Source organism: Pholis gunnellus (genome assembly GCF_910591455.1).
Source record: "Pholis gunnellus genome assembly, chromosome: 12".
NCBI lineage: Eukaryota > Metazoa > Chordata > Actinopteri > Perciformes > Pholidae > Pholis > Pholis gunnellus.
Window position 1 is genome coordinate 10,545,394 of NC_136539.1, and position 20,537 is coordinate 10,565,930.

The 20,537-nt window shown below is 42.5% G+C and overlaps 1 protein-coding gene across 1 annotated transcript in view; it reads left to right on the forward strand.

The window, feature by feature from the left end:
- col4a1 (collagen, type IV, alpha 1) overlaps positions 1–20,537 on the forward strand; it is a 36,754-nt gene that overhangs the window by 13,552 nt on the left and 2,665 nt on the right. The window contains exons 2-47 of the mRNA XM_079170137.1: positions 5,059–5,112; positions 7,110–7,199; positions 7,481–7,525; positions 7,627–7,671; positions 7,910–7,972; positions 8,070–8,123; positions 8,458–8,484; positions 8,599–8,673; positions 8,775–8,837; positions 9,086–9,121; positions 9,239–9,277; positions 9,655–9,747; positions 9,892–9,927; positions 10,046–10,105; positions 10,203–10,238; positions 10,348–10,392; positions 10,505–10,537; positions 11,545–11,605; positions 11,718–11,753; positions 11,872–12,018; positions 12,167–12,250; positions 12,455–12,538; positions 12,762–12,832; positions 12,953–13,144; positions 13,292–13,460; positions 13,626–13,718; positions 13,928–14,032; positions 14,187–14,284; positions 14,612–14,762; positions 14,860–14,973; positions 15,269–15,436; positions 16,158–16,247; positions 16,363–16,515; positions 16,821–16,919; positions 17,140–17,229; positions 17,430–17,569; positions 17,910–18,036; positions 18,155–18,235; positions 18,468–18,566; positions 18,935–18,985; positions 19,078–19,263; positions 19,423–19,556; positions 19,668–19,740; positions 19,913–19,984; positions 20,135–20,263; positions 20,379–20,477. Of these exons, the coding sequence (XP_079026263.1) occupies positions 5,059–5,112; positions 7,110–7,199; positions 7,481–7,525; positions 7,627–7,671; positions 7,910–7,972; positions 8,070–8,123; positions 8,458–8,484; positions 8,599–8,673; positions 8,775–8,837; positions 9,086–9,121; positions 9,239–9,277; positions 9,655–9,747; positions 9,892–9,927; positions 10,046–10,105; positions 10,203–10,238; positions 10,348–10,392; positions 10,505–10,537; positions 11,545–11,605; positions 11,718–11,753; positions 11,872–12,018; positions 12,167–12,250; positions 12,455–12,538; positions 12,762–12,832; positions 12,953–13,144; positions 13,292–13,460; positions 13,626–13,718; positions 13,928–14,032; positions 14,187–14,284; positions 14,612–14,762; positions 14,860–14,973; positions 15,269–15,436; positions 16,158–16,247; positions 16,363–16,515; positions 16,821–16,919; positions 17,140–17,229; positions 17,430–17,569; positions 17,910–18,036; positions 18,155–18,235; positions 18,468–18,566; positions 18,935–18,985; positions 19,078–19,263; positions 19,423–19,556; positions 19,668–19,740; positions 19,913–19,984; positions 20,135–20,263; positions 20,379–20,477 (4,090 nt within the window). The remainder of the gene's footprint in view (positions 1–5,058; positions 5,113–7,109; positions 7,200–7,480; positions 7,526–7,626; positions 7,672–7,909; positions 7,973–8,069; positions 8,124–8,457; positions 8,485–8,598; positions 8,674–8,774; positions 8,838–9,085; positions 9,122–9,238; positions 9,278–9,654; positions 9,748–9,891; positions 9,928–10,045; positions 10,106–10,202; positions 10,239–10,347; positions 10,393–10,504; positions 10,538–11,544; positions 11,606–11,717; positions 11,754–11,871; positions 12,019–12,166; positions 12,251–12,454; positions 12,539–12,761; positions 12,833–12,952; positions 13,145–13,291; positions 13,461–13,625; positions 13,719–13,927; positions 14,033–14,186; positions 14,285–14,611; positions 14,763–14,859; positions 14,974–15,268; positions 15,437–16,157; positions 16,248–16,362; positions 16,516–16,820; positions 16,920–17,139; positions 17,230–17,429; positions 17,570–17,909; positions 18,037–18,154; positions 18,236–18,467; positions 18,567–18,934; positions 18,986–19,077; positions 19,264–19,422; positions 19,557–19,667; positions 19,741–19,912; positions 19,985–20,134; positions 20,264–20,378; positions 20,478–20,537) is intronic.

Below are 20,537 nucleotides of genomic sequence, written 5' to 3' on the forward strand. Positions count from 1 at the left end.
TCTAAATGTCAACTTCTTACTGGTGTTTAGTCTGGTTTTGTGTGCTTGTGATATGTGTATAGAAGACGAGGGGCATATGCTCCATCAATTTAGGTGCTCAGCCGCTCCAGGAGGCCCCGGTGGTTTGTGAGATGCTACGGCAGTGGTGGGAAGTTATGGCAGGAATGTGATGTCATTCTAAGTAAAGTCTGTAGATGACATTAACCAGATGTTTGTGTGATCTTCAGTTCCCCTTAACATGGTAGGAAAGACACATCCAGCTGTTGTAAATGTTCAATCAAAGTGGAGCACTTCAGTGATGGGAACGTTTCTACCCCCATGTGGTTAAAATCAGTACTGCTGCAAAACTGCTAGAATCTTTTGTGTGAAAACATTGTAATTATTACACACAAGATGAAAGAGTAAATGAAACGTTTAAGCATAAAGTTTGCAGGTTGAGTGCAATGCATGAGGGTTGGGATTTGCCCACTTGGGCAAGAAGAACAGGGGCAGTGAGTCATGCAGTCACAGCAAGCTGAAGGGCAAACTGAATGACTTCTGCTACAAAGACTTTGGCCCTATTTGTAAGTTTGGGAAAATCCAGCTGCCTTCTCCATCCATTGTTTATCCTTTGAATTCAGTTAAGAAGCCTCAAGTCTCTTATGGGATGTTTTATGAGAACCGTCAGGTCAAGAATGAAGTTTGAGTCTGTGTATTGTATTGATTGGTTGTTGGAGAGTTAAGAAATGATTTTCCCTAAAGGCCCCAGAGACATACTGAAATGACATCACAGATTTGATTATAAGTAATGGTAACCAGTAGTTGGCAAAACAATTTCAACTCGAGGTCCATTTAGTTCATGTTCTGGAGCTTTCATTCATATCACATGATCTTCTTCAGCAGATCGTGTTTGCCCAGTTGTCATGGACTTCCAAATGTTCATATTTAAATGTCCATCAAACTCCCTCTGCGAAGGAAGATCATGTTATATGATTGAAAGTTCTGGAACTGCTGCTACAGAAAATATACCTTGCGGTGAGTTTGTTTTGTCAGTTAGATAATTGTGCGTCCTTTATCTCTGACCAGTAAGGTGAGGTCAATGGCCACACAAAATTTAAATCTGGGAAACGTCAGAAAAGATTTAAAATGCCCGATCCAACCTATTCTGTAGCAGGCTGTGCTTGCCTCAGCCACGACGATGCTGCTCTTGCTGTGGCTCTTTTTTAGGATCCGGTTATGCAACAGCTCTATATACTCACCCTTGGTTTACATTAAGAGTGTTTGTGTTAACGTCTGGATCTCTGGAGCTGCCTCTCTTGCTCCTTAAAGTAAACATTACTCATCACTTCCTCTCGTCTGGGCTCATCTCAGTGCTGTGATGTATCTAATGATGTCAGACATATCAAGCAAGTGTTATTGAAACATCAGGCCTTTTGGCAGGAGGCCTGAACTGGTGTAACCTCCAGGACTGCGATACAGCGGCCTACACTGTGAAGGCCTGTGGACGTGCCCGTGTGCACCATGATGCCACAGATCTCTCTCATCGCTCCCACCCCATCTTCCGCCTCTGCTGGAATTTGATGCATTCTGTCTTCGATTCTGTCAAAGCAAACCCTCAGTCCTGTGTTTCCCTGCCAGCTCCGGACAGCTTAAACAATCACAAACACACAATTATGATGAGGCACTGCTTTTGCGCAGCGCCCAAGAAATGTAAACACTCTGCCAGCACATGTCATATTGATTTTTCGCAGTTTGGAGACATCCAGGCCTGCCATCCAGACTCAGGAATGACATAAACACTTGTCCAGAGGCACGTCAGACTGTCTGCGGCAGAGCTCGGCTGGATCTGATACAGTTCCTCGAGGGCTCAGTGACTCACCAGCCACTGTATATTCACAGTGGACACCAACACTCATCACTGCAGAATCTCAGGCTTCTGCTCAGTCTGTTTGCTCTGTGGAAGATCATGCTGTTTGTGTAGAGTAACATCATCTTCATCTCCTCCTTCTCTCACAATCTCACTCTCCAGCTCTCACATATGCACAGCATATACTGTGCTGGACGTCTGTGCCACAATGTAAAGATATTCCATAATAAGTAAAGATACAGCATTTAAAATGTTTTAAGGAAATGTAGTTCATATTGGAGTGAAGGAGGAGGTAGTTTTTTTATTCAATGTTGGTTTATAACAGTAAACATAACATAAAATTGTGTTTTATTGGGTACATTTTTAAGTAAAATATGAGTAAGTAGTAATCTTATCTAGCAGATTCAACACTTTTTTTTATCGCCTTATACAGATACCCAATACCCAAACTCGGGTAGACCGAGTACCGATAGAATACCAATGCTCCTCTGTTTTACAATTAAAAAATTAGCATAATGTGACCTCACTGCGAGGCTCTGATGGGGATCATTTAATGTAAAGTATAACATTGGGAGACAGTAACGGCAATACTCAACTAGTACAAACAAACATGCTCCCTCATTCTTTATCGATATTCATATTTATATTCAAGACAGTTTATAAAAGTGTGTTTTTGTTGTACAATGCATCAAAACATATTTGAAATGTACTCTTTTTAGATAGATTTTGATGAGTATCAATAGTAGTTTTTTTCATGCGGGTCAGTCTGTTATAAGTGGTTGGGTAAAAACTGTAAAATATCCCTCTGACATCTAGCGAAGTAAAAGTACCATCTCAGGCGTGTGTGTGTGTAATCTGGTAAGGCTATCATCCATCACGACGTAGGCCTTTAGAAATGGTATTTATGCTCGATAATCAGACCTTTTCATCATTCGATACACCCGCGGATCTGTATGAGGTCCTCTCAAGATCCCTTTTCAGACATCCACTCAATGGCTGCAAGACTCATTAGCATGATGTTCTTTTTGTGCAGATGTCAGTTGGGTCTGTGTGCCATCTCTCCCATCTGGTGTTTGGGTTTACGGCGGTGCGTAGTGGACGTAGAAGGAAAACAAACAGGAAAAATCTGAGAAGCACTATTTTGATCCGCCTGCAGATTACTGAGCGGTGTTTGGAGATTCAGCAGTAGACATCACATGGGTGGGGTTTTTTCTTCACACATGCGCGCACCTATCGTCTTCATCATCGTGTGCGCCATTTGGAGGCTTGAGTTACGAACATGCAGGAATGTCTGCTCAGTTAAGTTGCGTCTTAAAGAGGATGGAGAAAACTGCTGAAAGGAAAAAAAAAATCAGAGACAAAAAGCAACAGGTGACTGAGAGAATACCTAAGCAATACTTAGACATGAGCAGCTGTGATTTATTTGAGTGGTGCTGACAATATGCAAGTGTCATGTGTCCTTTCATTGCGTCAGCGTGCCTGAACTCCCTTGGTAAATTGTCAAAAAGCATGTTAATCCAGCACCAGGAGCCCTTATTGCTGCGTGCCAGCAAGTTTTACCGTAATAAAACACACATGTGCTTCATTCTGAGAGTTAATTTTCCTTTTCCTCTGTTTGTCTTATGACACTAATCTGATCTGAAGCAGGTGTTCCTGAAGTTTTCTTTAAGTGGCATAATAGTAATAAATCCTTTTAAAAAAGAAAAACACTCAATGGACCGGAAGTTAATAAGAGGTGAGATTGGGTGTGTTAGACGTGTTTGAGAGAGCAGGAATGAGAATATTTAGCAGGCCACACATGTGTTATAATAGAATAGATGAGAAAAAGCGCTCTTGGTCAGGGCTGAAGGTCCTGAGAGTGGGGTCTGTTTTCTGAGCTTTCCCATGGTTTTAGAGCCACATATTGATTCATTTATCTGGTATGTTGGAGAGGATTGCATGTAAGTAGGAAGACATGGAACATGTTTAATATTTGGACAGGACACAGAGTTACAGAAAATGTAAAATTAAGAGTGACTTATATATGAGATGCCAGGTTTAGAAAGTTGGGAGAGGATCATGATTAAGGATGACGGAGCCATTTATTTGTTGTGTATGTGTGTGTGAGAACAAGATGCAGACGGAGAGAAATATTTGTGTGTAGTGTAGCTGTTCACTCTCTGCCCAGGCTTGCTGAGCCCGTCCAAAGCTCTGACAGGCTTTTGGCTGGACGCCTTCCACGTGAGTCCAGCAACAGCTGGATGATGGAGAGAAAAGGAGGAGGGGAGCAATGAGAGAGAGAGAGAGAGAGAGCCAAGGCAGAGCAGGCCAGTTCCCAGGCTCCATCCTCTGGAGACCCCAGAAGAGAGGAAGCAGGGTGGGGTGGGCCGGTGGGGGGAGTTGGCGTCTGAAAGGGCCAGCTGCATTGATGTTGTGCCTGCATGTAGTAATCAGTGACGCTCGATGTGGCTTCAAAGTAACATGATTGCACTAAAGAAAGCCATCCTTCATTTAAGCCTTTCAATAAGTCACCAATAGAATTAAAGCTGCTATAGTTCATTAACAATGAACAACAATTATCAACGGATCTGATGACAAGTGTACGTGAACGAGGTCGCTTGTGGTGACAAACCCACTGAGAACGTTCACCCCACTGCAGTTCTCTTTAGCGCTACAGAGTGTTGTAGCATCTTTCAGCTCACTGTTTTGGTTTTACTGTCAGCATCTTGGCTGTTTTGGTGCTTAAACAAAGCAGCAAGAGCTCTAAAGACCAACAGTATGGAGGTCAAATGAGATGAATGATCGACTTAGATTCACCAGTCAAAAACTCTGATGATGCATCCATCTCTGTTTTTGAATTTAAAAGAATCGCCACAATTTTTGATTTCTCAATGCTCACCTGTGAGATCGATCAGCAGACTCGTATGAAAACACTGCAGAAGCCGGTCTGGCCGCTCACTGTGGGGATTTTCAGCGTCAGTGCGGATATCTATGAGCCACCTGACAGAGGCAGGACACTAGCACGCTATGAAAGAATGATTAATAAACAAAGTCTGATGGCTGACATCAAGTGACTCTCAGCGGTTGGCTGTCATACTCAGCTGGCTAACACTGTCTTCATTTTTGCGCCTCTCTTGATGATTATTATTTTCTTGTTTTGTCACACTCTCTTTCTAAATATTTTGTCTTCCAAGTGACGTGTCATTCATATGTATGTTTCTCTTCATCCTCAGGGCTGCGGGACATCATGTGGAAAATGCGACTGCAGTGGTGTGAAAGGAGCAAAGGTGAGATTTTCATGTGTCACTGTCAATCAATGCTTGTGCATTGTTGTCTTCACTTATTTGATATCAAACCACCTTGGTTAGTTTGCAGCCTTTGCAAAGGGCTTTTTAAGTTCACAGCAGACCGAAGCGGTCGTTGCAGTGCTTGCTATGTTCTGACTGATGGGGTCAGCTCAGTGGGACATACTGCAGCTGGGCCTGGGTGGAAAAGCAGTGGATGGGGCTCAGTCACGGAGCAGAGACCAGGACAGGAACAAAGATCAGTTTGAATTAGAGCATGTCCGGACACACAGCTGGGCCGAGGGCCTTACTCCCATCAGAGGGAGGCTCTCAGATACTGTACAGATGCACAAGTGGTGGGGACACTAGCCTGAACTGGCCATAAGCCTTTGAGCTGTCAGCAGCAGCATGAATGTTAATCACTGTCCTGGAACGTGAAAAGTTGGTATTAAGTGTCTTTGGCAAAGGCGGTTTTGTTGTTACTTCTCTAAAGCAATTGCTTAGAGACTGTCAAAGCCTGACATATCTCATTCAATCAGTAACAAGTATATTTATGGGACAGCAACTAGGAAAGAAAATATTTCAGCCACAAAAGAATAAGAACATTTCAGACTTTCCTCTAGTTTTTGCCTTTTTGCCTGTGAATTATGGGATATTTGTGTATCTCCTGATCACTTTAAGATTGAAGTAAAGAAAGAATCCCTCTTTGGTTGAATTGGTCACAACCAGTAGACATGAGGGGTCACTAGTCACATTGCTTTGTTTTATGTTGTCGCAAGTAAAGGAAATTGGGAACCACCGCTATTAAAGTTCATTTGTTTTTCACTGCAACTCCTGCTGTGTGAGTGTACATGTGAGTTATTGGCTCAGTTATATCAGAAGACTGCAGAGTGTTATCCATCCTCGTTGTGCAACAGTCTGGCCTTTTATGGCTCATTCTTACAGCAACAGTAGCCCCACAAAAACAACAGATGTACTCACTGTTCAATGGAGCTCGGCCAACCCACTGTGGATTCAAAGCACTCCTGTGTTTTGAAAAGTTTGTGAAAGGCCCCAAAAAACCCATGTGAGCTTTATTTCCAATGATGTCACTTCCGTACGTTGCACAACAGGAGTTCAAAATACAGTTTTTCTCCCGACTGATTGAAGTCAGATGTGTTGTGGTCAGAGAATGGAAATCGACCCAAAAGGTTTCAGTATGTTACACATGACGTTCTCCTGCTTGACAGCTCAGAGAGGATCTTGAAGATTACTGGAGCGTGTCCTTCAAAAACACGATGCTGCTGCCATCTAGTGGCAGGTAGTGGAAACAACACGCAGTCAGATTGAGTCACTGTGAAGGGCACAAATGGAGTTACTACTACCAAAAGTAGTTTTTATTGTTTTGTTGTTTGTTAACATTGGGCATAATTCAACAATCAAAACAATAGTTTTCATTATGAAGTCAAAAGCAATTTTTTTAAATTATTTTTATAAAAATAATCCTTTACTTTTTGGCAATGGATGGACCAACGTCTATGTAAACTTAAAGAGTAGAAGAAATAATGAAACGTTATTTTGTAGTTTGCTATGTTATAGATATACAAACAAGAACATTTAGTCACACTGAGTTTTCCAATTATATTCATTTTTATGACAATTTAACAATTTTGAACGAAGGATGAAATCATAAGCTCTTACAGGTAAAATTATCTCAGTTGACCTAAATGCATCTAAAAAAAATGGAATCCCTTTAAATACATTATAGATTATAATGTTACTACAACAATTGATACAAATACAGTAACTCAGTCTAAAACTGAGTTAAGTCATTACGAATTACATCGTTACTGGTCCCCATTCAATTTGCTTTGGGTATCAAACCCATGTCTGATAAATGTATGAAATTATAAAATTATAAAAATTATAAAAGTTCTGTGCCTTAAATTGTTCCTTGTAATCTCAGTAAATATGAATATTTTGATCCTTACATCATTAACCTGACGGCCTGTGCTTCACAGGGTGAGCGTGGATTTCCTGGTCTTCAAGGTAATATGGGATTTCCAGGGATACATGGACCTGAAGGTCCTCCAGGACCAATGGGCCCCACGGTCAGTACACACACACACACGCACACACACGCACACACACGCACACACACACACACACACACACACACACACACACACACACACACACACACACACACACACACACACACACACACACACACACACACACATTAAGGTTAATAACCTTAACTGACCTAGTTTGTGTCCCCTTGTCCACACCTGTGACATTGTGAACAGATTCTATACACATAGATCAGCTATTAAGATTATAACACATATTTCTCTCTTAAGATGATCATGATGTCATTTGTTTCTTTTAGGGAGATCTGGGTGAATCCGGAGCTTCTGGGCTGAAAGGAGTGCGGGTAAGTAACTAACCATCATAATCATGACATACAGTACGATGTGATAAATGAGACAGGTATTGTCATGAGACAGTAATGCTGATATGGCTGTCATCTTGCAGGGTCCTCCTGGTCTGCCAGGTTTCCCAGGAAACCCGGGACTACCAGTAAGTTCCTCTGATCTGTCTCACATCCTGCAGCATCCAGTAAATGTACCCCATAACAATAAGAATGTTGTAAGATGCAATCGCTCACTTAAAAGTAAGACCCTCCAAGACGGTCTTAGGCTACATCTTAGGTGTCTGTGGGGAGCTTAGTTGTTGGACTAGTCAGGAAGCTGCGGAGACTTTGTCACTGTAACTGCAAATTGTCTCAAATGGTCTATTTATGTGCTCCCACTCTTAGGGCATCAATGGAAATGATGGCCCACCAGGTTTGCAAGGTATCCCAGGATGCAATGGGACTAAAGTAAGCCACTTCTAAAAGTTGTACTGTGTTTCAAACCGGATTTGTTCACTGTTTGTGCCTTCTGACTGTGTTGTGTGTGTGTGTGTGCGTGTTTCAGGGAGACACAGGGAGGGCTGGCACTCCTGGTTTTTCCGGTCTTCAAGGACCTCCTGTAAGCAACCGTGACTGTCAACCAACCCGCACACATTTCAGCTATTGCCACTGTCCTGTGGAGAAAATATGAAAAAGCATCAGAATTTCTTTAAATGCTTCCTGTTTTTTATACTGACTGGTATACCTTTTTGGGAATGGCCCGGTTGTCTTTGAGCAGCTCTTCTCAGCTCACATAGAATCGTGTTGCAGTATGAAGTTAAAACATCACAACCATAATAACATTTCTACATGACATGGCAATATGTTACCTAAACAGTGTCCGAAACCCAAATATTCATCCTAACAGAATATGTTACATGTATAGATATGTTACTACTGTCCTCTCTTCTCAGGGCATCTCAGGAATTCCTGGAATGAAGGTCAGCTGAACTTTATGTAGCTATGACATTTGTATGCAAATAAGAATGTCCCATCTTCATGTATGATGAGACATTGTTCTACCAAACCGTTTATTTGTGTGTTTTCTCCTACAGGGCGACCCTGGTGGTGTGATCGGGATTGTTCCCCTGAAAGGAGACAGCGGACTCCCTGGCACACCTGGATTACCTGTGCGTTGTGTGTGCATGTTGAAAGAAAAAGAGACAACCTAAGACTAAATGTTATCTCAATTTTGATGTAAGTTCTTCCCACACATGTCATTCTCTCCCAGGGATCAAGTGGATCTCTTGGACCTATTGGACCTCCAGGACCTCGAGGCTATAACGGACCCAAAGTGAGTTGGACTGTTTGTCATCCTGCAGAGTCAGTGATAGACCTTATGAGCTATGGAATATTGGTTATGCAGAGACACATGATAACCATTAAATAAAACACCAATCTGTGCTGGAAAGAGCAAACATTATAAAGTATAATATGTGTCGATGTTTAAACCTGGAAGATACCGTTGGATGATTTGTTTATCTGTAATATACAGTACTGATATTATCAGTTTGTTTTACTAACTATGTAACCGTTTGACAGGGTGAACCTGGCTTCCCTGGCCCTCCTGGAGAAATTGTAAGACTAATCATATATAAAGAGTTTACAATAGTAAAACAAAATTCACCATTCTCTGACTTTATCACACAGCTGACATGTCATGGAACTTCTTTTTTTTTTGTTACCTCCTTGCAGGGTGACAAGCTGTCCTATCTGAGTCAGAAAGGAGATAAGGTAAGAATTTAGTTTTTTTGCATGTTGTCTGCAAACATGCTGCATTTCTAATATGATGCTTTCACTGTAGACATAACTAGAGGCAGCAGTAGCACTTCAGTAAGTCAGTAATAAAACAGTAAGAATGGGCTAATATATTTCTTAACGTGGGTTTTCAGGTAGGACATATTTAAATAAAGTTTTGATGGTATTATCTTAAAAAAACAACAACATATAATTCATCAGTTTTAAAAAAAAATCACCAAATTTGGAGAAACTTTCTTTTCACTGGATGATTTGCTTTTTTGATTACATTTTGTGACTAATTGTTGACGCATTGCTCTTGTGAAAATGTATTGCTTGTGGAAGTTGTTGTGATCATTGCGGTCTTCCTGAAGGGGAACCCAGGATTTCGTGGCCCACCCGGACCTCCCGGACTCCCATTAGAAATAAGGGGAGATCCTCCCACACAGATCATACATGGACCAAAGGTACTCAGCACTTCAAAAACAGAACAGACATTGTGCTATATTTGGCTATAAATGAATCGCAAACGCTAAATATTTTAATATGTACAAGATGCCTTGGATTCTGTGTTATTTCCTGAATGTTTTTGTGCTTTTTTATTCGTAAAGGGTGAGACAGGACTTCAAGGGGTTAAAGGAGACAAAGTTAGTATTTTACCTTTAAATGTTGAGTTGTATGGTGTACAGTGGATTACTGTCCACACAGGCTGCTTGCTATCCTGCTTGTTCAATTTTTTTAAGAGACACCTGATTTCCTTTGCAGGGCTATTGCACCCCTCATCTCAATGGTGTCAAAGGGGAAATCGGTCCTGATGGACCAAGAGTAAGTGATAAATAATCTCTGTGGGATGGTACAATAAACGATGAAAGACTTCAAGAGACAGCAAAACTAATTCAAGTGAGTGTTTCTGTAATTTCAGGGTAAATCTGGCAAGGATGGAGAGGACGGGCTGAAGGTAACAATCATTTACTTTATTATTCACCTCCTATACTATACTGCCCAACTGTTGTTTGCTTTAATCTTATGAAATATGTATCGCTAAAGTACATAATACTTTCACACAGGGACAAAAAGGCCTCCCCGGATCAGCTGGATACACTGGTTCTCAGGTAACTAATGCATCTTTTATTTACTCTGCACATACTCAAGACTTTAATCTGAAACGTAGATGATCTTGGAGGTGTTATGGTCAGACAGAGTAAACTCTCCGTCTTGTTTCAGGGTGAAAAGGGAGAAAGCGGACCACCAGGTCATGTAAGTAATCTCTCTCATCCCTCTTTCTTTCACTCTTATCCTCTCGCTCTCTTTCCCATCAGCCACAAAGACATGGATGATTTCTAAAAAGCTACCAGCAGATGTAGCCACATATTCATTCAGTTAAAATGTGAGAGCATGTTAAATGGGCAATCTGGACTCCTGACCTCATTATTGAACATCATGGCTGTGGCCTTGACTTGAGTAATCCTGTGTGTAGGTGACTATCAGCAACTTAAAATGAGTCACGAGAGGCTAAGTAGGGGAGACTAACCTGCGGACGCGCCGGTAGTAAATGATTCGTGGATTCCAGTGGCTGAGTTTGTATTTTTATTTGTAAACGACAAACAAACTTTGTGCTGAATAACACACATACGTGTTCAAACTCACTTTCTCCTTGTTGTACAAAGGTGATCGACAGTGATCAACGGCGTCAAGCAGTGATAATAGTAATGAAAATAGTGTATCGCGTGTAAATAGCGGTCAACAAAAAATAAGGCTCCCTCTCTCACCCCCTCTCCTTTCATTCATCCAACTATACTACGGAACAGCATATATGCCCAACATCACGTGACTCAATTACCGGAAGTGACAAAAAAGGGTGTACAAAATGACACAGGCCATACCTGGCTCCTACACTGGGTAAAACTTTTGCCTTTTCTAAGTTAATTTTGACCATTTTGTTAATCTGTCTCTCACTAAACTCTCAACTTTATGGAAGTGCAATTTGAAATAGAGGGAGTGGCCCTTTAAATTAGAGATAATGGCTAAATCTATTCTAGACGAAGGATCCAATCCTACGAATGTGTAATTGCTTTCTTCACAGTTACTTAAATGTGATATTTTGCTTCAGTACTGCAGCGATAGTCAGCATTAAAAGGAAAGATGACAGGTAAGAAGTTTAGCAGTCAATTCATTTGAGATTAGGTAGATTGGTGGATTAAAATGTAAACATAATCTTAAACAATGGCCATGCATCCTTAATCTCTGTAATTATATAATTTTAGGGTGATGGTTCCCCTGGTTCTCCCGGTCCTCGTGGTTTTCCAGGGGCACACGGTGAAAAAGGTAAAGTGAGGCCATAGTGTGCCACTAAATGGTCATACGCATATGCGGACACGCATAAACACCTATTTTGGATCAGGTCCCATGATATGATATATTTTCTCATAATCCACAGGTTTTAATGGTCCTCAAGGAGAGGCAGGTCCACCAGGTACAATGACACAACATTTCAACAGAATATAAGGCCACTGCATTGAGGCGGCATTTGTCAGTCAGACACATGCTAACCTGGATAACACACTAACTGGCTTTCTTGACTTGTAATTCAGGCAGGCAAGTGGAAGGGCCTCGAGGGGAGAGCGGTCAGAAGGGAAACGTTGGTGAGAAAGGAGAAAGGGGTTTAGAAGGAGAGTCTCTCGTTGGACCTCCAGGACAACCAGGGACCACTGGATCACCTGGACCATCTGGACTACCGCGTATGTCTTATCTTTGAATAATATAACTAACATTTCAACAATTGACATCAAGGAACACCTTGATAAAGTGCATACCTCTCTATATAAGTGAATATATGTGTGTGTGTGTGTGTGACAAATTGTTGTGTGCTTTGACATGGCCGCACAGCTGACCCTAATAAATGTAACATCGAGAAAGGAGCTCCTGGCCCAACTGGATCTCCAGGGTTACAAGGGGAATTGGGACAGAAAGGTAAGAACGTCTACAATTAATGCTGATTAATACGAGTCATCAAATGGATTTAAAGAAATTCTACATTTTTATCTTTGAGGCGTAGTGATACCTTTGTGGGCACATTTACAAAATGCATCATGTACTATCTGCAGCTGGACAACATCGTAAGGGCATTTAAGTGCATCATATTATTTTAGTTGATAAGTCCGTGCCTCCTTTCAGGTGACAGAGGAGATACCTGTGTTCAATGTGAAAGCTTCGGTTCACCTGGATTAACTGGCCCCGAAGGCCCTAAAGGAGATCGAGGTGAGTGAACAGTGATCATATTCAAATAAAATGGTGGCGTCTAGCCACACGACTATCGGGGCTCTGAGCTAAATTTGTGAGGATCTCTTTCGCCTTCTGAGTACTTCTGACCACAGCTGTGAATATTATTTTATTTTAACATTTTTTTCCTTTGCATTGATACTCACTAGATTACTATTGAATGAATATTACGGATGTACAATTGTCCATTTTCACCTGGCAGGACCTCCTGGGCGAGTAGGCGGCAAGGGAGAAAAGGGTGCGTCTGGCTATTCTGGACAATCTGGAAGACCTGTGAGTAGAATAATGTGTGAAATACTTTTGGGCAAGGTCTGAGCTGAGTAATTTCACAATTTATCCTTCATTTCATTAAGATAAATGGAGCAACAAGACATTTCTTTGACCTGTCTGCAGGGTTCTGCGGGTATTCCTGGGTTGATTGGGGCACCTGGTGCTGTTGGTGAGCCAGGAGACATTTTCGCAAATCCTGGTCTGAAGGGGGACAAAGGTCTGAATGGTCTTTCTGGTACACCGGGGCAGTCAGGTCGGGATGGACAGCCAGGGAGAGATGGCCTCCCAGGTGTACCTGGCTTCAAAGGAGAACCAGTAAGTGTGTGTCTGGTTTGTTTGGTTAGGCAAACTATCAGGATATCAGGACAGCATGAGCTCCACTCGTCTATAATTTAGTTTTAGGATTTATTGTCAACTGAAATCAAGGTAGATTGGAAATCGCCTTTCTCTGATTGCTTTCAGGCCAAAGAAGGCATCAAGGGTGAGCGTGGACGAGATGGGGACCCTGGTCTTATTGGCCCTTCAGGAGAGAGGGGTCCACCTGGCCTGCCAGGCTTCGGTCGACCAGGAGAGCCCGGAGAGAAGGGCGGTCATGGGAGACCAGGCCTTCCTGGAACTCCTGGACCATCTGGTAGGCATGCCATGTAAACAGTGAGAGACCAACAGATACTGTGAAAAATGCACTCATATAGTCAAAGAGAAGTTAAATCAAACTTTAGCTCAACCGCACATCTGAAACTCAGCAAACACACACTGTACATGAAGCCAGTGATAACATATACCTTGTGTGCACCAGGTCTAAAAGGTGAGGCCGGTAAAGGTGTGAGCACTCCTGGACCTCAGGGAGTACCTGGAACACGCGGAGAAACCGGCATACCTGGACTTCAAGGTGAGCAACACCATAGTCAGCATGTTTTCATTTAGAAGTCCACTGCAAAAAATATGATTTACAATTAGTCTCCTGGGGGTTAATCAGTGAACTTAATCTTGTGTTTGATCAACAAGTATCAGCATGTGATTACAAAAAACGAAATAGATTGTGGTGTAGAACTGTTGGTGATTGGTCCTGTTTACCTTGTAACGTGTTGTTGGTTGCAGGTGACAAAGGCCTGCATGGAGACTCTGGGTTGCCAGGTTTCCCTGGAGCGAAGGGTGAACACGGACCCCCTGGAATTGGATTTCCAGGCCCATCTGGCCCTGCAGGTAAGTTGCTCCACGATGACCCTATTCTGCCTCTCCGTGGATCAAAGGAAGTATGTGGATACTTACAGGTCCCTAAAGAAAAAGGTCAGCAATTGGATACAGTGTATGAATTCTATGTACATAAACAGAGCAAATGTTTTATCCATGTTTCTAGGACTCAATGGAATTCCAGGAGGTCCAGGATTACCAGGAGAGCCTGGAAGACCAGGACAGGATGGCTTGACTGGACAACGTGGTACACCTGGGCAAAAAGTGTGTAATTCTCTGCATTTGTATTACAATTAAGAATTTAATTACATAATTCAACATTCTACCTGACGATTAGTGTTCTGTGCAACTTCTTAAAGTTAGATTTGGATGATGTTTCTTTCTTTGGATGTTGCATTGAAATATATATTTGAGAGGACTTGGTTTATGAACATTACACAAGTGCCTTGTTTTTATTAGTCCAAAGCTCTATTGTTATACAATACAATTCAAATCCAACAACAAGAACAATGCTAACATTTATTTTTCATGGACATGATACACTGTGAGATTTGAATGTCATCAGTCATCAGTGCTTATGTCTATCTGCAGGGTGACCCAGGGCGGGGTCTTCCAGGCCTAAAAGGTTCTCAGGGTTCCCCAGGAATTACTGGCTTCCCAGGAGAAAAGGGTACCATTGGACTACATGGTGTTCCTGGACGAGAAGGCCCGACAGGAGGACCAGGACCTCAGGGAATCAAAGGTACTGCAAGACTGCTTGCTTAGTCGATGCTGCAGAGTTAAAAGGCCCATCATCTGTGCTATGTACAACTTATTTTTTCTTTGGTCTTCAAAATAAGGCGACGTGGGACCCCCAGGATCTCGTGGAGTGGATGGCTTACCAGGTGCTCCAGGTAAAGGCTCCCCTGGAGGTCCTGGACCACAAGGACCAGCTGGAGAGTCAGGACCGTACGGTGAGCACAAACTTTTCATCCAAACATATGGACCTTTTTAATGGAAGACATTTTGACACGTCACTGGAGGTAAAGTAATTATTGTATAATAAGGTTTTAATAATTTTCAAATAACATGATGAATGAATGCGTGCATGAGTGCATGCATGGACACTTGAATGAAACACAGCCATTGTAACGTAATCAGTAACTCCTGTCATAATGTCAGATTATGAAGCAAACTCTTCATATACCTCACCTGTCAATTGTTATGGAAGTCACTACAAATATATTTGTATGTGTGCATGTTGAACAGGTAGGGAAGGTGTTAAGGGAGAAAAGGGCTACCCAGGTCCTTCTGGTCTGGACATGCCGGGGCTTCAAGGAGATAAGGGAACCAGCGGGTTCCCAGGAAACCCAGGTTCCAAAGGACTACCGGGGCCACCAGGCTTCCCTGGCAGGGATGGACTCATTGGAAACCAAGGTGAGACTGACTGATGTGCGGGTGTTTTTTTGTATTTCTCTTGTAATTGTTGTACTTGCACAAATACATAAAGGTCGGTCCCTAATACAATCAATGTAATGTACCTTTCTACCGCTTTAATTCATTCAGTCTAAATACCTACGTAACCTGAAGTAATTTCAATGCATCTACTTGCCATTCTTGTGTTCAGTGTGTATGATATTGTCAATAAAACTCAACACTTCCTGTGCACGTTTCACATTAAAAGCCTTCAACGTAAAGGAGGGATTATGCCCTTTGAGCTGCTGGAAGGCTGAAATATCTTTGCAGGAAATGTTTGGGAGTAGCTGAGCACCGAATGAAAAACAACAAAGTGGAAATGTGGAATGGAATTAGTTATGAATTGTGAATTGTACAGTATTTATGTTAAAAAGAGAAACTCAGAGCAGCAGAGTGCTCAGTATGACATGACGTTGTTTGATAATGTGGTAGAAATATACATTATCCTGATTTAATTACTGTCACCACTGTGGCAGTAATGTATGACGTTGAGTAGTCGTACTACCGTTCAATTTGAAATGAGGAAGGAGCAGGGTTGACTTTTAGAGAATTTTCACAATTTCCTTCCAGTGGTGCCGTACTAGGAAGGCTGCAAGGGATATATGTGTTCGATAATTGAATCCTCTATCTTTATTTGTATCTACATTAATTTCACTATAAAGTATGTATGTTTGTTTACCAGGTTGGAAAGGTGAAATGGGGGTCATAGGGACACCGGGAATACCAGGATTTCCTGGACCACCTGGAACATCTGGATCTATTGGACTCAGAGGTGAGGAAAACCAAACTGTGAAAACTAGTTCTTTCTTCAGCCTCCGTCATACTGGTAAAAAAAAAGATGTTTTCAGTTTAAAAAATATATTTTTACTTCCCACCGGCTCTCTTAGGTGATCCCGGTATTACTGGACCTAGAGGTGAGATTGGAGTGACTGGAACTAAAGGAGAAAGGGGAGACCAAGGTCTTCAGGGACCTCCTGGGAACATGAGCGACGTTGACATGGAGCACATGAAGGGCGAGAAGGGAGACCTCGGAAACATAGGTATAAAACAACATACTGCCTTTGGCTCAATAAGAGTATATGGTTGATTTACTACAAACAGGTTCATTGGTGATTCAATCTATTGACCCACAGTTTAAGAAATATCTCTTTTTAATACTTTATTGCAATGTTTCTTTTAGCATCTTCCAGCCAATAATTTTCTATAAAGTTCATTGCAAATATTTATACATTTAATGAAGTAGAATTAACAAATACCAGAAAATAACAACCTCTCAACCTCTTTCCAAATGATTATTTAAATTGGACTTATATAAATTTGTTTTTTAATTCCATTTTCCCATCAGGTACACCTGGGGGCTCTGGAGATAAGGGCCACCGTGGACTTCCTGGTAACCCTGGAGTGCCAGGCAAAGATGGACAGTCTGGATTACCTGGACAACCAGGTGAACACATGATCACCTAAACAGCAAACCTAACATGTGTTGAATTTCTTTATAGGATATCTAAACCATATAGAATTCATGTCGTAATCATTTCTGTTTGTCCTACTCATTTAATTTAACTCTTATTTCAGTCAATTCTCTGCCCTTGCTTAATCACGTGATGAAAATGGAGGGAAAATACAGTAGATATTAATGTTTCTATCCCACTGATGTGTGTCAGGTGAGAAAGGAGACCCTGGTTTCCCCGGAGACCCTGGTAGGATGGGACCAACTGGTCAGAAAGGCAGTGGCGGAGAGATGGGAATACCAGGTAAGATCGCACAAATAAAACAAACTACATGTGCCTCATGACAACAACCAGTGACAGTGCGAGTGTGTGCAAACACGTATTGTATGTGGTACAAACAAAGACCGAAGTGTAAAACGCTGTGTTGAGGATATTTCAAGAGAGTGGAAACCCACATTTCACATTCTATTGCATGTCTTGTGTGTGTGTGTGTGTTTGTGCAGGTGTGGCTGGTCCAAAGGGTACTAAAGGAGATTTTGGTACATCGGGACATCCGGGATTCAGAGGCACCGACGGAGAGAAAGGAGACAAGGGAACATCTGGTGAACCAGGTATTGGGTTCCCAGGACATGCAGGAGAAAAGGTAATCCATTTCCTATAACAATTCTTTTTTTTTTACAACACTAGTTCTATGAAAATAAGTTTTTGAGTCTTTCACTGTGGCTCTATGAGCCCGACTCACAGTTAAAAAATCAGTTAAATAATCAGTACAAAAGATAAAACACCATATTACAAAAGCCAAATATCCACTATAGATATATTTAAAGAGAATAAATAACGTAAACTGGCGACCTACAGACTTTTTTACTAGTTTTAATATCATATAAACTATGTTTCCATATTCATCTGGTTCTTCTCAACAATCATCAGTACCTACCTGTGTTTACTCTACTGCACTCTCCTCCCCTCCTCTACTCTCGCAGGGTCAGACAGGCCAGCCAGGTTTCCCAGGATCACCTGGAGAGAGGGGTCTGAAGGGTCATGAGGGTATGCCCGGCAAGCCAGGAGTGCAAGGAATCAAAGGAGACAAAGGACTCATTGGTTATACAGGTCCGATTTCAATCTGTGTTGTTGCATTCATCACATTTGTCCACAACACTAGATGTAGTATTTATACATGTTGTTATTCCACAGTGAGTTCTCATTGGGCTGTATGTGTGTTGTACAGGTCAGACGGGTAGATCGGGTGAGAAGGGAACCCCAGGGCTCCCGGGGGCTGCAGGAGAATCTGGTCGTGACGGTCGGCCTGGTCAGTAACAGGATCATTTACTCAGCTAGTCAAACAAATAGCCACGTATTAATCACAGTAATCATTTCATTTGTTCAAGGTTTGATACAACGTTTACTTTCACAAAGACAGACGTAATCGTGCGAGATCAGTTTTTGTTAAAAGGGTTTTGTCTGTTAAAAATCCACTGAGGATTTAATGTGCCTCTGCCAGCCTGGTTAGTAACATAGTATGTCAATATGTTCTCCTCCAGGTGAAGGCGGCTTGCAGGGACCGCCTGGTGTTCCCGGAGAGAAGGGAGATGCTGGAGTGGATGGTATCCCTGGCTCCTCAGGGGAGAGAGGAGACCAAGGTTAGTGTCAGAGGAGTTCGGAGGATGCTACATGGCAAAAATGTACTTGTTTGTTGATAAGCTGCCATGTCACACAATGAACAATAAACCTCTCAGCTTAGTATATCCGACCAGCGTCACTCTGGCTCGGGACCCTTTATTTAACCTTCGACCAGACTCTCAACCACTACTCGCACATTTTACTGTTTGAGTGGTCAAACCACCCATAAGCTTAGCAGAGCCAAATAAAGTGAAAACTAATGATGGCCGACACGTGGCAGGTTAAGGTCTTTTTCTTAGGCAGCCCTAATATCTGCGGACCCCTCACTACCAATCCAAAAGTTACAGAGAATGCCTGTAATGTACTTTTTGTCTGTCCTTCCCCCCAGGGTTACCTGGACAAGGTTTCACTGGACCACCTGGGGTGCTTGGTAGCCAAGGTTAGAGCCCTTCCGCCATTGATTCGAATAATCCGTCAATCACTGGAGCCAAGCAGAGTTTCATCAGGTGAAATTTCTCTTTCCCATTCCAGGTGACAAAGGTAGTCCTGGCTTCCCTGGCACTCCAGGTAATCCAGGTGTCCCTGGTATCAGAGGTGACAAGGGACCTCCAGGCTCATGGGGACCCCAGGGGGAGACAGGAGAGAAGGGGCTCACAGGTATCTCTCTGGAGGGCCCTAAGGGAGTGAAAGGAGAGACGGGACGAGCCGGAGAATCAGGTATGCCATATACATGACAGTCCAGCAAGTTATTACGTGAACGAGGACCTGTTGCTAAAATGTGGTCGTACAGAGCCACTGTTACAAGGCAAAAGTGTTTAGAATACCCAAAACATTATGTGTTATATATTATGTGTTCTTCTTCTCTTTATCCAACAGGATCCTCAGGAGTACCAGGAGTCCCTGGTGGGCCAGGCAGAGACGGCCAAAAGGGAGACAAAGGAGACCAGGGCCTAGCTGGTTTCCAGGGAGAGTCGGGACATAAGGGTGACTCTGGGGATACTGGACTTCCTGTACGTCATTAGGCTGTTTTCCATCACTTAAGCTTCATACTGTACATGTTATTTGCTCATATGCAGGTTCGTGCTGCTTTAATGCTATTTCTGTGTGTGCGTGTATTACAGGGACAATCTGGCCTTCCAGGTATCGATGGTCAGAAGGGAGGGATGGGACTGCAGGGTGTCCCTGGCTTCCCAGGTGATTACATAATACAGTATGGTAGTCTATGACTGTGTGTGTGTGTGTGTGTGTGTGTGTGTATTTGTGCTCTTTTGTGAAAGAGTACTGTATTTGTACAGAAATATGAGAGGAAAGATTGGTTTTTGTTCCCATTACTGACAATTAAAATGCACTATTCTTGAAACTATAGGTACAGGGGGTACTTTTGGGGACATTGGATACAAAGGAGAACTTGGAGACAGAGGATTCCCAGGAGAAAAGGGTAAACATGGAGGGGAAACCCTTCAGTGTTTTATTATCTTTATCTTGCTTGCTAGAATCATTCCAATACATAATTCAGTCAGTGCTTACACATGTCTCTGGTAATCTAATTGAGCAACTGGAAGTTGTCTAAAGAGATTGTATATTTTAGGCAATGAAGGACCCCCTGGTCCCCCCGGCCCCAGCACCTTCATCAAAGGAGATATCGGGTTCCCAGGGGCACCAGGCTTACTGGGTCCCCAGGGGCCATCTGGGCTTCCTGGACAGAAAGGACAGCAAGGTGACATTATGCCTAAAATTGTGTGATACACTGTGTAACCAAAATGTTCTCCTGCTCACCTCTCCTCCGCATCTAATTTTCTTATTGATTCAGCATTTGTGTTATTTTTTCTCAGGTGTGACAGGCCTTTTGGGGCCAAAAGGTGACGATGGCATTCCTGGATATCATGGTCAGTCTGGATCCAAAGGAGATGCTGGCCTGCCAGGGCCACAGGGTGAGAAGCACACAGGGATGAAAGGTGATAGAAGGGTAAGAACTGCTGTGTGTGTGTTGC